We start from the raw sequence: 15,865 nt of genomic DNA, 5'->3' as shown, positions 1-15,865 counted from the left end.
GATACACTTACTCTGCATGCATGCGTTTTTATTGAAAATTAATGACAGGCGCGATCATTAATGACAGAACCACTCTTTTGAGCAAAGTATCGCACGTGGATCAGATCATCAAACCATGTTCCGTGAACGAGTAGTTTACAAGCCACGTTCACGGGTCTATAAACCATGGAGGAAATAAAAACACATTCCTCCATGCTTTTACCACGTGGACGATGGGAATCCTACCGCGCATTACACATGTTCCATCGGCAGTCATGTCAATACGACTACTTTTGCAAAGTACACGTAGGCCTACCTTCGAACATGCCCAATGGTTATCGCGCAGAAAGCGCGACATCTTTCGACGGTATTCGTCATTTTCGCCATTAAAGGCATCATTGATCAAAAACATCAATATTTTCTCCAAGTCAAGCAAGTCGCGATCGTTGCCTTTGCCTCTCTACAAGCCAGAGGCAGGATGTGGATTTGCAGACAAAACATCCATTTTGAAAGCTGGACAACTTTCAAGTGTGTTTGAAAGCAGCGATGCTGAAACAGCTGACATTGTTTTGCAGAATTTTGAGCTTCATGAAAATTTGGTGTCGGAGGAAGAAGAAAACTCTCTCTTGGAGGAAGTTGAAGATTATCTAGAAGACTTGGATTATGAATATGATCACTGGGATAATGTGAGTAATTGTGACTGAAATACTGGACTACCTCCGTATTATAAGTCACGAAGCCACATACGGCCTGTGCGCGCAGCGTCCCGTTGCTAGGGGGAGCCGAAAATTAATTGAAGATCGAAATTATTTTGTGAGCAGAAAATCAACCCAGCTATAGTATGACTGCTAATAGCACAAAATTGTTAAATAGAAGCAAACAATTTGGCGGGGTTTTCTGTCTATGACTGCTCCGCTAACGCGGAGCATCATAGTTATAGGAGTAGCTTGTAACATGAGTAACAATTTTACAACTTGGGCCTTATTCGAGGGGGATTTTCTTCAGAAATGAATGCACCAAAAATAACTGCAAATTTAAAAATTGTGTATGATAAATTTCATATTCAAACGTTCCGGAAGCGCACCACCAGGGCCGGGGGGAACTTTCAGGCTCATTACCTGGAAAATGTCTAGTTGTTCATGGCTGCAAGCGTGGGGTGTCATGGCTTAGCGGTTAAGAGCACCGGACTCATGCTCTTGTATTTCATAGGCAACAGTGACATGGGTTCGAGCCCGGGTCTGGACACTTGTGCCCTTAAGCAAGGCACTTAACCATTATTGCTTTGTCCTTCGGATGGGACGTAAAGCAATGTAATGCAATGCACGTAAAGGTACCCAGTAACACTTTTTGCTACGAGAAGGGGTTTGCCCCGGTGTTTCTGGCCTCCTTGTTATACTCTCCTGGGGAGTCATTAGGAGAAGAACCAACCGAGTACCAAGACTTACTGTGAGTTAATTCATTCTCTCTGCTTGTAAGAGCTACACAACAAAGGGGAGGGGTGTTTTGTCTTATTTTATTGATTTATTTGTTTATTTTTTTGTGAACCACACAACAAGTATGTACAGCAATCCCTTTCTACCCTATGTAGGCAATTCATGGATACAGAGAAACAGAGAAATCACAGTGGTCAGTGAAGAGCCAAGCTGTCCTACGGCGTATTAGACAAGTTGCCTTTTCCAGTGGAGAGCAACAGCTAAGTTTGGTGCATGTATTGGATCTGGCTCAAGATGGATACATCAAGCCACACGTAGATAGTGTCAAGGTAAAGCATTGCAATCTTTTCTTAGCTTTGGTTTTATGATGTTTTATGAAATAATGCTGGATTTTATGTCTGGACTAAACAGTCACTTTATTTTGCATATTTCGTTTCGCACTTGTGGCAGTGGTTGCAAATTCAGTCAGTGTGAATTGAACTTTAAATCTATGGGTTTGGTAGTTTTCCTGCCATTATTATTATTATTTGCACCATTTGCATACTTTGTCTTGAATTAGAACACATGTATACATGTAGATAAAACTGGTCAGTTACCAGAAATGGAATTATATACATTGGATATTAGTTGCCATGGATGTATGCATGAAAAGATTTAATAACCATTTTATGGGCTTTTACCTGGTTGTTTCAGTTTGTAACAAGAGAAACCTGTAATTGATCTTTTACAACCTTTACAGAAGATGTAGCTTTCTTGTATTAGTTTCTGTGTTAGTTGTTTATGACTTAAATGTTGTTTCTTACTTGCTCAGTTCTGTGGTTCTACCATTACTGGTGTGAGTTTGCTGTCTACTGCCATCATGAGGCTAGCAAAACAGAACAACCCGGAACACTGGGTCAATGTTGTCCTTAAGCCGCGATCTCTATATGTCATCAGGTACATATAATTATAAGCTACAGGTCTTAAGTTATGTTCTCAGTAATGTATAGCTGGCCTACATGTGGTTTTGTATGAGAGGATTCTCATGTCAGCAGTCAGATGATCCGAGTGGAAACCATGACTTGTAACCATAGTTGGGGCATTGTCTACAGTTGGGATATAACACTGCCAGTAAGTGGCAACTTTTAATACACAGGGGAACTACATGTAATGTTGACTATCCATCCGAAATAATTACCATGTTTTATACATATTCACCAACATATGTTGAGTTACTCATCAGTTACATGTAAGTGGACAAAACATGGCAGTGTGCTGCCATCTTTTCATGTACCTAGGGGATATTTCTGTGTATCCCAGTGCAATGGTTCCACGATTGCATCAAAATAAAGCGCATTTGTAGTGGACTATTGCACAGGTAACCTGTGCTATACTTAACTGCGTATTTACCCTATGAGTGAATCATCCTTGCATCATTGTTTTTTCAGTAGGATTCTAGTAGACCTGTTATGTTTATCATTTTGTATTCCATCCTGTCAATATAACTTTTCAACTTGTACATGTACGTTGATATTTCAACAGGGATGTGGTTCGCTACCAGTTCACCCACGAGATTTTAAAGGACAGTGAATCTTCTTTCAGAGGTCAAAGGTTACCACGTGCCCGCCGGATTTCTATTATTTGTCGGAATGAGCCAAGTTGATGTGATAAATGTGAAGGGACTGAACTCTTACTCAGAGCAACATGATTGCCATTCAGTTCTTAGGCTTGAAGGTGTGTATAGAGGAGGGTCTTGGTATAGCGCTGTATACGTACTACAATTTATTTACTTATTTTATTGAGATGAATAAATGTGGGCCTATATAATGTAATACATGTACATCTCTGGACAAAATCCAACCCCGCCTACATTGCTTCTGATGAAGTAGATATTATGCAACAGTATGCATATTTCTATATACATGTATTAAGTGGTCACAAAAATGCTGAACACTGTCTGACAAACCCTGGGGGTTTGACAAACCCTAGGCCCTGTCGCTAGGATGCATCTTCATTCCTACAAAATCGTACACTACCTAGCTACATGTAAACATTTGATACAGCTCAATCGTCCAGAATCATCCGTTATTTCTTGAATTGTTCATTTATAGGGTGACCAGTGCCTCAATTCTGCAAACTCCTCCAATAATCACTGTTGGTATTTTGAGGCATTGTCGGAAGCAGTACAGATGATTTTCGGAATATAAGCCGCGGCTTATACATTGATTTTGCCCATGAAAATGTTTATTGCGGCTTATACACAGGGCGGCTTATACGCCAAGCCTTGAAGAATAAAAATAAGATTCACATGTGTATTTAATGTACTGGTATAAGAAGAGATGTGTTGCTGAAATGAATTATCAATTAAGAAAGTCATTAAAAACCGAAACCACGTCCCAAGTAAAGGTACCGAGCGGTAAAAAAGTACGGTGAAGCTGTCTTCGACGCTTGCGACCAGCCGTACGTGATAGTGCAGCTGCATATCCGTAATGCATGCAGCATGCCTTTCCCAAGCGGACCACGCCATTTGTGGTAATAAAGGGGTGTACTTTCTTGGGAACAATAATTACCAATTTCTTTATTCGATAATCAGTTGTTCAACGTCACAATATATTTTTTTTCCCTGAAATGTGTTCAAGAAACGATGTAAAACTCAAAACAGGGACTAAATCACCCCTTAAAAAGATAATGGATTCGTCCATAAAAATGTCAGCGTCGTTTTGACTATTTTCGAAGAAAGTTACGATCGAAACTTGAATTTTTAACGTTACTACTCGTTAGTAAACACAACAATTTGATAAGTTTTGAGGTGAAAACGGACCTGTTTATTCTAAGGACAAAACGAATCAGCATCTGTTGCCTCAAAGCAAGATTTGTAGCGCTCCAGTCAGACAACACACGGTGGGTTGCATACTCTCTCACGTGCTGCGGGAAAATGTTGTCATTCACCGGCGCGGCGCAGGCTGCCGGGCCATGCATTAACTTTTAAGGCCGGGGTTCCGGACGAGGCAGCCGGCAGTAATTCCCGTTGTTTATTTCTCATCATCAATTTCCATATTTGTTTGTAAGAGTATCGATTGTAAATGATTTGATATAACTTTTGTGGCCCTTTTTATGGCTTCTGAAGTGTAAATGGAACTGGTTCATAGCATTTTGACTAGAATTTGGAGGCCTTACCAAATTGAAACCGCTGCGGTCGGTGCGGCTTATACGCCCATGCGGCTTATACGCCGACTTCAAATCTTAATTTGCAGATTTTTGCGTGCTGCGGCTTATACTCCGCGCGGCTTATATTCCGAAAATTAATTACCTTATACATGTAATCTTGACCTGAATGTGTGTATGACAAAGCATTGAGCAACACAAGGCACAGCCTAAAATCTTGACACAATGTTTCTTCCAAAATCAACTGACACATTTTTGCCACATAGCCTTTTAGGATTTTGGAGGATTTGGGGAGGTTTGAACCGTTTGGCCTTAATGTGCAACTATTTGTGGGCCATTGGCATGAGTTGGCCTAGTAATAAACTCACCTCGCCTTTACAATCATTTACATGTGTATGGAATGAAGCAATGTTATCTAAGGAGTCTCTTTCATGGTACAACTCACTCACCCTTACACGATGGCTGACTCTGACTACAGTTTGATCCCTTCCCTATGGCACCTACTATTGCCAGCACAAGATTCGTTGTTATTGCAGAAGGTTTTTAAGACCAAACATACATGTATGTTTAAACTTTGTGATTTCTGGGTAAGATCTTTACTATACCAGACAAAGGCTGTCTGTGCTGCCTATAGGGACATCTTGCAATTTACATACATGTAGTTGCCAAAGAACATACAAATGTTGACATCATAGTCTGTGATTTTGAATGTGTAGCTAAAACTGATAGGAGAAACGAAACAAAACAAAAACAAAGAAGTGTATATACATGTACATGTAATTTTATTTGTTTTTAATTTTCGATTATTTGTGAATTTTCACCAAGATACATTTACCTTATAAATATTCTTAAAATAAATGAAGCTGGAGGAGTGATTAAAAAAAAGTCTTTATACTTGGACAATTGTCTGCTGTACGTTTCAGTCATTTTTATTCGTTAACTGAAGACACTATGTCCAAAATAATCCTTCTGTTGAGTTGAAAGTAGAGTACATGTATTTCCATATTTTGACACTGACTGAAACTTGTAAGAACTGATGAAAACTCGTCAATTTAACCATGGAGAATCTCTCTGGTTCGTAAATTCTAGTAATGAGGCATGATTTACTCGTCACTTATGTAAGATTTTCACATTCATTTGGCATCCACATGAGCACAATTTGCGAATACAGCCATGATAAACCTAATTCGGTGAAGGTATGATGTTTGGAGCGCAATATGGACTTTCCTTATTGGTCATAATGACATAGAGACCATAAGCACTCAATGGTGTCTGGTCAGCATGATAGCCCATTTGGACTGAAGTGACACCTGGTTGGCCCTGGTAAGTGCATCCCTGCCCCTGGCCCGTTACCCAGGTACATGGGTAGGCCAATGAGTTGCAGTCATCATTGATACCATCTGTGAAGTATTCATGGGACTTTTTGTGACCGCAGTATCCCTCCACTATGTCGGGAACAGCCCAGGAGGTACAACCGGGCATATCGGTACCATAGTTTGGGTAGATATCTACATGGCCAACCTAGAGCACAATGTAGGGAAATGTGAAAAGAAACGTGAAGCTTTAGCCAATATCATTTGATATGAAGTCGACATTAGGGTCCTGATTACATGTACATTCCTAGCATGACCTCTCGACATACCATTACAGTTTGGATAAAAAGATGAGAAATGTCTTTGCTCTTACGGATATTACTCTAAGAATGTATACCAAGAATGTGCTCTATGGCAAAACTGATTGGACTAGAGGACCCTAACTTCTTTGTTGATTGCAACCTGACCCAAGAATGGTACCTGTCCATTTTGCAGGCAATGTTATCCTGGCTGTATCTTGCTGTATAAGAGAGTACATTTCAATGTATATAAGTTTAATGAAAAGAAAGCAACAATGCAATTTCTGAAAAATCTCCAAAGTCATGTCGTTTCAGACTCTGTTTAGTACAGAGCGTCACAGTGACCACAATCTTGCTAATGCAACTGACTTCCGGCGACACTGAAATGCTACCCTTTTACGCCTTGAATGTACTTATTTTGGACTTATTTGGAACTTCCGCTAAATCAAAACATGAAATTGGCCTATACACGCGAAGCCGCATTAAAGTTTTGCATAATACAAGTTGGGAAATTGTCCAAGTTGTGAAATTGGATGGGAAGCTGAACATTTAACTAACCGGTTGGAATATTCCGAACATTGAGGCATGGATCACGTCCACAAATGCAGCATCACTAGGGTCAAGCCGACAGTCGACCTCATCACCTTGGAAGTCGGGCTCTGCTGGATCCATGCCTACAGTACAGAGAAACATGATGAATCAAGTCAACAACTTGACCCACGTTTTGGAAGTCGGAATGTGACGGGCTATAATCATTTGAGTGGTGAAATCCCTGGTGCATAATTGACAATGATAAGATGTGGGGGGAAAAAGTAAAACTGGTTTTAAAACTACTGACGAACACGTATAAATGGAAAGGAGTTTTCGTACTTTTTTCATTTGCGCTGCAGTTCTGGCCTGTTAAGGTTTATCTTTAAAGGGAATATACAGCATTTACTTTTGCTGTAAACGGATGGATTTGGGGATTAATATTTATAGCAAATATTGTTACACTGACTTGCTGAAGTGTTGTGATCGGTAAGTTCTGGAAAAATCAAGAAAACAATCATGTTCTTTTTAGTCTGGTTCCCTGACACTACTTGAATTGGAATGGAGCAATTTATAGACGTCAGGGAATTATAAGGTCAGGGTACCAGTCTAGAAGGCTTGTATCTATTCATAGATGTGTAATCAATTGCAAACAAAATTCAGACAAACTAAATATGGCAAACCGGGGGCACTATTTGAAAAAAGGCCAGTGTTTTTCCAACGCTGGTCGGCCGACCAGCGTTGGAAAATGACACAAAAAAAATCACTTTTCTTGAAAATATCAGCACACAAGGTGCCATAATTTTACAGGATGCTTTTAGACTGTCGTGAACTAACAGTCTAGTAAGATTTTTCATAATAATTTGGCAGTTTTGTTTTTTGATGTTTGCAAATGTTGTATATTCCCTTTAAGCAGTTTTAGCGACGTGTACCGGGTACGCGCGAAGTCACTTACGAACCGGATACTAGGCTAGGCCTATAATACTTACCAGATATACGTCCGATTTGTCCTGACATGTGCTGGCCGACGTACCCGGCCATCTGTCCTCCAAGACTGTGACCAATCAGATGCACGTCAGCGAGGTCGAAGTCCGAGTATTGGTTCAGCATTTGCTGGAGCAGATTGACGATTTGGCGAGCTACAACACGGATGTTCTGCCTTGCCTGGCAGTAGTCGGGCAGGAAACTCGGATCGGCACCATCTTTCCAATCCACACTGATGACGTTGAAGTCCCCCTGCATTTCCATCAAAATACAGTTTACTTCCAGACTTCTTTGAGGGTCAATAAAACGAATAGAGCACGGATGTTCAAACTCACTGAAGGGATAAACTACCCGCTCGCGAATTCCTTTTCCGTAGGCGGGATGCTCCAAAATCATGAATAATTCAATACTTTCGATCGGGCCAGTATGTTTATTCATAAAACAGAACAATGATATCAAGAGCATTAATTGTTGTTATTTGGTCAACCAATTACTTTAAAGCATTTTAAAGTACAGACGTCGACGTCGAGCTACCACACAGTGGATAGCGTGATGAGCTATGGATACAAAGATCCCTGGTTCGAATCCACGTCGTTGATACTCATTTTCATCGACTGTTTTTACTTCTCTGAATTCATCGTTGAGATAATATTATTTCAAGGGGAAAAAAAGAGAACGAGGACCTAAGTGTCTTGCAACGATTCAAAGGAAATCTAAATTATGCATGATTTTGGAGCATCCCGCCTACGGAGAAAAAACAATCGCTACCCGCTCATGCTAGCAACAAATCTTAACTTTGACCTCGATTGGCATGTTGACCATAAGTGCGCGTAAGCCTTATATAAAAGTAATTTTGCCGCATTTTTTTCATCATCAACGTTATGTTCATATTTTGCGTAATAGCGATACGTATTGGAGTGTTTTCGTATAGAGGTAGTGTAATATTTAACTATTCAAAGTCTGAAAGAAACAAATTTGCCCAAAAAAGCAAAACAAATAAATCAATCATTTTTTTCTCGTGCAAACCGTGACTTCAGAGGACTGTGATATCAGGGCATATTGTATACCATAACCAAGTCTCCATGATTACCCTGACAGTTTGTTCTTACGCACACTCTTCAGGCCTTTTCATGTTTTACACACAAAAAACGTGACACGCAGACAGACAGACAGACAACCCAACATCAGACAGATATATAGACGGATATTTATGCACATCATGCATGACAGCCATCACCGCCAAGCTGTATAAATTCACAGATTCCCCTTATTCGCCCTTTGCGCGCTCCCGCCTTAAGCATGCAGAGCCTCGATCTGGCAACTACACAATAGATATAGCCGGTTCAGTGATTCCCGTGTCGGGGTTCAGTGATTACCGGCTATATTTTATTGTGTAAAGTTGCCAGATCGAGGCTGTGCATGCTCATGGCAGAAGCGTGCAAAGAGCGAATTGCCTTCAATAAAACTGCCTCTCTGGCCTGACGGTACTATTTATATACGGATTAACTGCATGTGTGTCGCGAGGGGGGGGGGGCGCTACCTCCTCGGAAAAGCAACCAAAAAAGAGGAACAAAGCAAAACGAAAAAGAGGCGCGAGGTCAAATTGCTGTTAATTTAATGGGAGAGGGGGGAATGTCCCTGCCCACCCTCAAAAAGTACATGGATTTCGGGGGTGTGGGGTGGGAAATGTGCTATTCCCCCTCTAGAAAAATCCTGGATAAATATACATTTTACCAAACAGTTTACCAAAAAGCTAAGCAAGGTTGCATGTATATAGGCACTCTGTTTATGTATAATAGCAATACCATGTATATATATATATAATTATGTTTAGGTTCTAGCTGGAGACCGTTATGCCCTATACAGGATGAGTCAACAAAAGCGGAACCCAAACCCCAAAAATTATATTTCATATCAGTTAAACAAATATGTAGCACCAAAAATAATAATGACTGAAAAGCCAATTTCATAAGCTACTTTTAGATGAAAAGAATACTGAAATCGGTCAATCCGTTCAAACAATATCACCATTTAAATACAATGACCCTAGTAAAACCTGTCTCGTCCAAAAAAATGCGATTTCAAGAATCGTCGTTACAATTGCCTTCAAACATCATTAGCGATAAAATCTCAGTTTAAACGTTAAAAATATTCATCAAAGTCCTTTTGAAGGCCCGTCTTTTAAACAAAGTAGATTTTATAAATCATAATTGTTTGCATAAACAGGGTTATTAAAGATATTGTGTATTACAGTTGGTGACAGTTGTTGAAACAATTAAGTATTCTGTATCATTTTCTTTGTTGTTCCAAACAGTCAAAACAAACAAAAAATTGGGGTTTGGGGGTTTTTTTGGACGAGACAGGTTTTAGGGTCATTGCGTTTAACTGGAGATATTCTTTGAACGGATTGAGCAATTTCAATATTTTTTTTTTCTAAAAGTAGCTTATAAAATTGGCTTTCCAGTCATTATTATTTTGGTGCTACATATTTTTTTAAATATGAAATATATTTGTTGGAGTTTGGGTTCCGTTTTTTTTAACTCACCCTGTACATACGGATGCCACGCACTCTTGTCTTCGTACTATTTTCGCCAATTAACTTAGTAGCCCGACCCTCTGTGTTCTTTCTGTTTCCATTAAAATCAGGAGCAAAACATATTGTTATATATCTTCCGTTTCTCTGAAATGATAACTTAATCCTTCATCCATGTTAAAGTGTACCGACCTTTTTCAGCAATTCGTCTTTCATTTCGAGCACCCAACTCTTTTTTCCATTGCTTTGGAATCCGTGAATGATAAACTTTGTAGGTCTAGCGGAGGAGAAAGGCACTTTTCCTCCCGATGCTTCTGTCAACTCCACGTCAGCTGATGGGTTCTCACGGGTGTACAAGTAAAACCTGGTGCCGATGTCGTTGATGTTGTCAGGGGGAAATCCCCTGCGATGGCACTGCAGGTCGGCGGTGAATGTGCCTAATCCCGCATAGGTTACCGGCTGAAATGTTTCGTCGCAGACATGATCAGGGTCAACTGGAATGTGGAAACGAAACGGTTGACTGACAACGAATCACGAATAACAATAATGGTGAGCTGAGTTCAGAAGCGTTAAAGGGTTCTTGCCATGAGTAGGAATATATTTTGTGCAACTATAATACTCCTCTTTTTTATACCCCTTGACGTCGGGAGTGTTTGGCCACGGACAGATGCACATATAGGGTTGAATGTCGTGCAGTGGCATGTTGCCGTTGTCTGCGCTATTATAGCAGTCCCCCAGCTTATCAGCTTTTATCGAGCTGCATCTAGAGGTATCGTTGAGCTTTTTTTTTTGTTTTTAAGCTGATGCAAATTCCATATTTATGATGAGCAATACTGTTATGTTATTCCGGGCAGAAATCTTAATGTTACACAAATACTCAGCACAAAAGTTATAGAATTTTTGATATTTTGCTGTCGTGTAGAGTTTCTTTTCTTTGTAAATTTGTTGATTTGTGTTGTGTCGGTACATGACAGTATAAGTGTCTCCTACATGTTTTCAACGAGCACATTTTTGAGTTCCCAACTCGAACAGAAAACCCCTACACTGAACCGTTCAGTAACTTCCTGAAATGACGTTACATCAACAGCGCTTTGTAAGTTGTCCGGAAAAAGCGGGAAACTTGTACATGTTTACGGAAATGCACCCTTCAATATAATTAACCAAAAAGGGATGTCATATGTTTTTTTTTCATATTTAAGAGGAGTAGAGATGCACAAAATGTGTCCCTAAGAACAATTCATCGCATGGAACTTGTAATGAGAAAAGCCTTGCTCAACTAAGGGACTGGTGGTCAATCCAGTACATCGGCGATAATGGCGTTTATATAAATTCGATATTTAAAGTTCTATTAAGAGATTTGGTTGACATGCTAAAAAAAGTAATACCTTCTGAAATATCGTCGATATGGACATTTATAATATTCAGAACTTAACTTGTATATTTTCGTCTTCGTAACATACGATACCAAGTATGTTTTCATGGAAATAACGTGATTTGAAACATTTAATATACAAGGATCTATCGGACACATTCTTGGTGGCGCTGTTGATTTACAAATTATAGAAACCTACGGTAGACATTGACGTATTATACATACATCTGCATGGCAGGCCGTCCTCTAGTGTCAGGATTATCCTGATGTTTACTTTTTGTCTCAATTGAAAACATAATGCGGGTGTGAAGAAAAGACATGATTTAATTAAGTTGACTAATTGTTTCTTCACCAATTATGTCTCCATTTAATGGAACTTGGGAATATATATAACCGTTGAAGTGTGATACTTTTCTTTGCGACAAGGGGGGTTTAGTAGCTTTGCTTCAATTTTGATAGAATGTTGATGGCATTATCATACAACAGAGTGTGCTAACTAATTGCAAATTTACAGATAATTATTATGATACGAGGTTGAATTTAATTACAATGTTTCTGAAGCCAATATACATGCCCCTAGATTTCGTGTTCGCGCATTGAAAGTCATGTCATGATTTGCGCCAATAACCATGCAGGATTGACCCTTACTACTCCATGAAATTATATATAAACGGCACCCCTTCTATTGCGGGGATTGGCCATGTACTGTTATGAGACATTGACGACACTACCGGACTGAATGAGAATATGTTCCCAGTTGTGATCGTTTACAGGAATCAATACGCGACGAGAGGGTGTACAAATAGAAAACAGCCATTTTGAATTAAGTTAGCAACAGAATCATAGACCAAATGTTTGTGCATATAACGTTTTCTTATTCAGTGAGCTCAGAATTTAAAGGATAACTTAGGCGAGCCCTCAAATTAGAATCCCTCCCCAGACCGTTCGGGGTTGAGCCCGCCCAGTATGTTGAAGGGATTGGGACCTTGCATGGAACCGATCGGCCTGGATTAACTCCACCAGGCTTCTGCACCATGGCTCTGGCTCATCACAAAGGAATCAATTTGCGACGCGCTAATCCTCCAGTAGGCAACAATGGCTGTGATGAGCTTCATAGAAGTTGCCGCTGGTAATCCGAGCGGGCCGAATAATCCTCCAACAATGGCCAGACTTCAATTTATGTTGCCTATTGTGAAACCCTGAGTCACCAGTTTGGACCGATTGGGGCGTCACGCTTCAGTGACCGGGTGGCTTCTGGCTTCGTACCGATTGGGGTGAAAGAAATTAGCATACCGGACCCGGTACCCGAACGGTCTGTTATCTGATGGCTCGCCTTACTTGTTATTGCATCCCACCCAAAATATGACCAATGTATTTGCTTGAAATGAAAAAGAAATCAGGAATAGCCATTAGCCGATAATCCACACATCGTATACATGCACAGTCTACTCACGTTGGTCCAGAATGCACGAGCATTCAAACAATCTGTCGTCTGCTGTGGGGAAAAGCAAAGAGAGGTACATACATTGATTTTTACAAAATGTGTCATGAAGTAACACTAATAATAATAATATTCATAAATTTAAAGGAACCAAAAAACCCACAAATTTAAAGGATTTCCTTCCACAGTAAAAAGTACGGAAGCGTATTTAGGACGTGACCGAAAATATTTCTTAAGCCCACTACTTCGCCCAGGCGGATTACTATTTCGCCCGGGCGGATTACTAAATTTCGCCCGGGGCGGATTACTAAATTTCGCCCGGGGCGGATTACTATTTCGCCCGGGGCGGATTACTAAATTTCGCCCGGGGCGGATTACTATTTCGCCCGGGCGGATTACTATTTCGCCCGGGCGGACTACTATTTCGCCCGGGCGGACTACTATTTCGCCTTGGCAGATTACTATTCCGCCCGGGCGGATTACTATTCCGCCCGGGCGGATTACTAATTCGCCCGGGCAGACTACTAATTCGCCCGGGCAGATTACTAATTCTCCCGGCCGAGCAGACTACTAGTTTGCCTGGGCGAATTAGTAATCCGTCCGGGCGAAATAGTAATTCGCCTGGGCGAAATAGTAATCCGCTCGGGCGAAATAGAGGGCAGGAACTTTTTTTTTTGGTCATGTCCTAAATACACTTCCGTAAAAAAAGAGCACTGCCACTATCCTATTTTGTGCTTAGCGTAAAGGTGTTAGAATACACATCATTCGAGTCCATTACAGAAATGACACAACAGTCTTCGTTTCTGATGGAAATGTACATCGTTTATTTTATTTTACATTAGCTTAGGGTAAACTAGGTCGTTACCAAACCTCTGATCAACTTTATGTTCTAATTGAGGGGCATGCCCTATTAAATAGCCCAACGTAAAACCCCCCCAAAAAACATTCGAAAACATATACATGCATGTATACACATAATACGCACATAATGCAGTAGGCCTAAAGGCCCTGTCACACTGTTGCGAACTTGACTAAACGTGTGTCCGACGTTTTGGGAGATTTGGGTGTATGTTCGTGAAGTTGTCATTCGTTCGTGACACGTTTGGCATAAGTTGTATTCGTTAGCGGTTTGTTAGGGGTTCGCAGAGGTGCGCTGGGGTCTAGGAAAAATGTTGAGCATGTTCAAAATTTTGAGCGGGCGACAACGTAGTGATCAATACGCTATGTATACGTTGAGCATTCGATGTGTGAACGTTTCGCACGTTGGGTGTAGGTTGCTTCTTCGTCAGCTGTTTGGACATATACGTCCAACCCAAGGATCTTTGTCATAATAGCGAATGCCCAACGTATACATAGAGTTTGTCTAACGAATGGCTTACGAATGTACGGAAGCGTATTTAGGACATGACCGAAAATATTTTTTAGGCCCACTACTTCGCCCGTGCGGATTACTATTTCGCCCGGGCGGATTACTATTTCGCCCGGGCAGATTACTATTTCGCCCGGGCGGATTACTATTTCGCCCGGGCGGATTATTATTTCGCCCGGGCGGATTACTATTCCGCCCGGGCGGATTACTATTCCGCCCGGGCGGATTACTAATTCGCCCGGGCAGACTACTAATTCGCCCGGTCAGATTACCAATTCTCCCGCCTTGGCAGACTACTAATTCGCCCGGGCGAATTAGTAATCCGTCCAGGCGAAATAGTAATTCGCCCGGGCGAATTAGTAATCCGCCTGGGCGAATTAGTAATCCGCCCGGGCGAATAAGTAATTCTGCCGGGCGAAATAGTAATCCGCCCGGGCGAAATAGTAATCCGCCCGGGCGAAATAGAGGGCCGGAATTTTTTTTTTTTTTGGTCATGTCCTTAATACACTTCCGTACGAATGTGACGACGGGGACTTGGAGAGCGTATTTATGGGTACGGTCAGCGGAGACACGTCACGTGACCGGCCGCAGCACGCTATAGGCATACGGTTGTCATTCGTTACGTACGTTCAGCATTCGTTGGATGGACGCTACGCATGTGTTGTCATTCGTTACTTCTATACGCTCAGCATCCGTTCCTCATTCGATTGGCATTCGTCTTATACGTCAGGAGTTCGCCACAAAACAGATTTTGGCCGAGAATTTGAGCGTATCTGGACTTTGCCAAATTTCGAGAAAATAAATCAGTACGCTAGGCATACGTTTGCTATATTCGCTACTATGTGACAGGGGCTTAATAAAGATTAAAAGTATTAGCCGAGTATGTACTTACTCGCATCTGTAGGACAGGCAAACTGAAGTAACACAGCTACACTCAGCAACTTAATGACGATACGCATGGTGTATGGTGATAGTGCTTAGAACGGACTACAGCAGACGACAGACTAGTCTTCAGTGGTGGAAACAAAATCAAGCTACTGCAATTTATAATCTCGAGGCCAATTTGCTAGCATCTGCTTTTTTATTCACTTTATTCATGAGCATTTTGGTTCATCATTGGATTAGATTGTAAATGAAATTAACACGCATTATTGAGGTTTCACTGATAGTGATTTTTACAATATGTTTACTTAGTGGTTTTGTTGGGCCATTGGCAGAGCAGAATTGTATCTGTTTAGTCAGTCCGTGTGTCGTTATAAATGACCAATAAACATCAAGATAACTATTTGGTTCTGTTCCCCCTACGGTTTAGATAGCTTTGTTTTAGAGGCCTAAGTTGTAGGCCGATCGTTGCATGTTTTGTGTGAGTTGCGAAAAGACTGTCGGTTTCCTTAGTAGTATATATATTTATTTATATATATATTTTTAAATCTGTTTATTTCTTTTTTATGTAAAATACAAAGCTATATT

The 15,865-nt window shown here is 40.8% G+C and overlaps 2 protein-coding genes across 3 annotated transcripts; one reads left to right on the top strand and one right to left on the bottom strand.

Annotated features, from left to right (window-relative positions):
* Position 1: 1 nt before the first annotated feature.
* LOC119743425 (alpha-ketoglutarate-dependent dioxygenase alkB homolog 7, mitochondrial-like) lies at positions 2 to 3,677 on the top strand. 2 transcript variants are annotated; one of them, XM_038219826.1, is made up of 5 exons: positions 2 to 279; positions 555 to 665; positions 1,568 to 1,741; positions 2,224 to 2,348; positions 2,934 to 3,677. In XM_038219826.1, exons 1-5 carry the CDS (start codon positions 166 to 168, stop codon positions 3,052 to 3,054), a joined length of 645 nt encoding a protein of 214 aa, XP_038075754.1. In that variant the 5' UTR covers positions 2 to 165; the 3' UTR covers positions 3,055 to 3,677. The 2 variants fall into 2 exon arrangements, with proteins under 2 accessions (XP_038075754.1, XP_038075753.1); XM_038219825.1 differs by having other exon boundaries at positions 3 to 665; positions 2,934 to 3,676.
* Positions 3,678 to 5,335: 1,658 nt separating this feature from the next.
* On the bottom strand, positions 5,336 to 15,354 carry LOC119742785 (pancreatic lipase-related protein 2-like). Its single transcript, XM_038218958.1, has 6 exons — positions 15,288 to 15,354; positions 13,039 to 13,080; positions 10,406 to 10,707; positions 7,686 to 7,932; positions 6,727 to 6,842; positions 5,336 to 6,077 (listed from the first exon to the last, which is right to left on the bottom strand). The coding sequence occupies exons 1-6, from the start codon at positions 15,352 to 15,354 to the stop codon at positions 5,739 to 5,741; spliced, it is 1,113 nt and encodes a 370-aa protein (XP_038074886.1). The 3' UTR covers positions 5,336 to 5,738.
* Positions 15,355 to 15,865: the final 511 nt, after the last annotated feature.

The sequence above is a fragment of the Patiria miniata genome, unplaced genomic scaffold (assembly GCF_015706575.1).
Source record: "Patiria miniata isolate m_02_andy unplaced genomic scaffold, ASM1570657v1 HiC_scaffold_6, whole genome shotgun sequence".
Taxonomy (NCBI): Eukaryota; Metazoa; Echinodermata; class Asteroidea; order Valvatida; family Asterinidae; genus Patiria; species Patiria miniata.
Note: the sequence above shows the minus strand (reverse complement) of the source record. Positions and strands in the feature narration are given on the sequence as shown.

What these genes read in the sequence shown, in the direction of transcription:
- LOC119743425 (XM_038219825.1), top strand. Translation starts at nt 213, where the DNA reads ATGGGAATCCTACCGCGCATTACACATGTTCCATCGGCAGTCATGTCA. An exon ending in CACACGTAGATAGTGTCAAG is followed by an intron (nt 1,742 to 2,223) that starts GTAAAGCATTGC and finishes TTACTTGCTCAG; the next exon opens with TTCTGTGGTTCTACCATTAC. An exon ending in CGATCTCTATATGTCATCAG is followed by an intron (nt 2,349 to 2,933) that starts GTACATATAATT and finishes ATATTTCAACAG; the next exon opens with GGATGTGGTTCGCTACCAGT.
- LOC119742785 (XM_038218958.1), bottom strand. Translation starts at nt 15,354, where the DNA reads ATGCGTATCGTCATTAAGTTGCTGAGTGTAGCTGTGTTACTTCAGTTT. An exon ending in AAGACGAATTGCTGAAAAAG is followed by an intron (nt 7,933 to 10,405) that starts GTCGGTACACTT and finishes ATGGAAATGCAG; the next exon opens with GGGGACTTCAACGTCATCAG. An exon ending in TGTTCGGAATATTCCAACCG is followed by an intron (nt 6,078 to 6,726) that starts GTTAGTTAAATG and finishes ATTGTGCTCTAG; the next exon opens with GTTGGCCATGTAGATATCTA.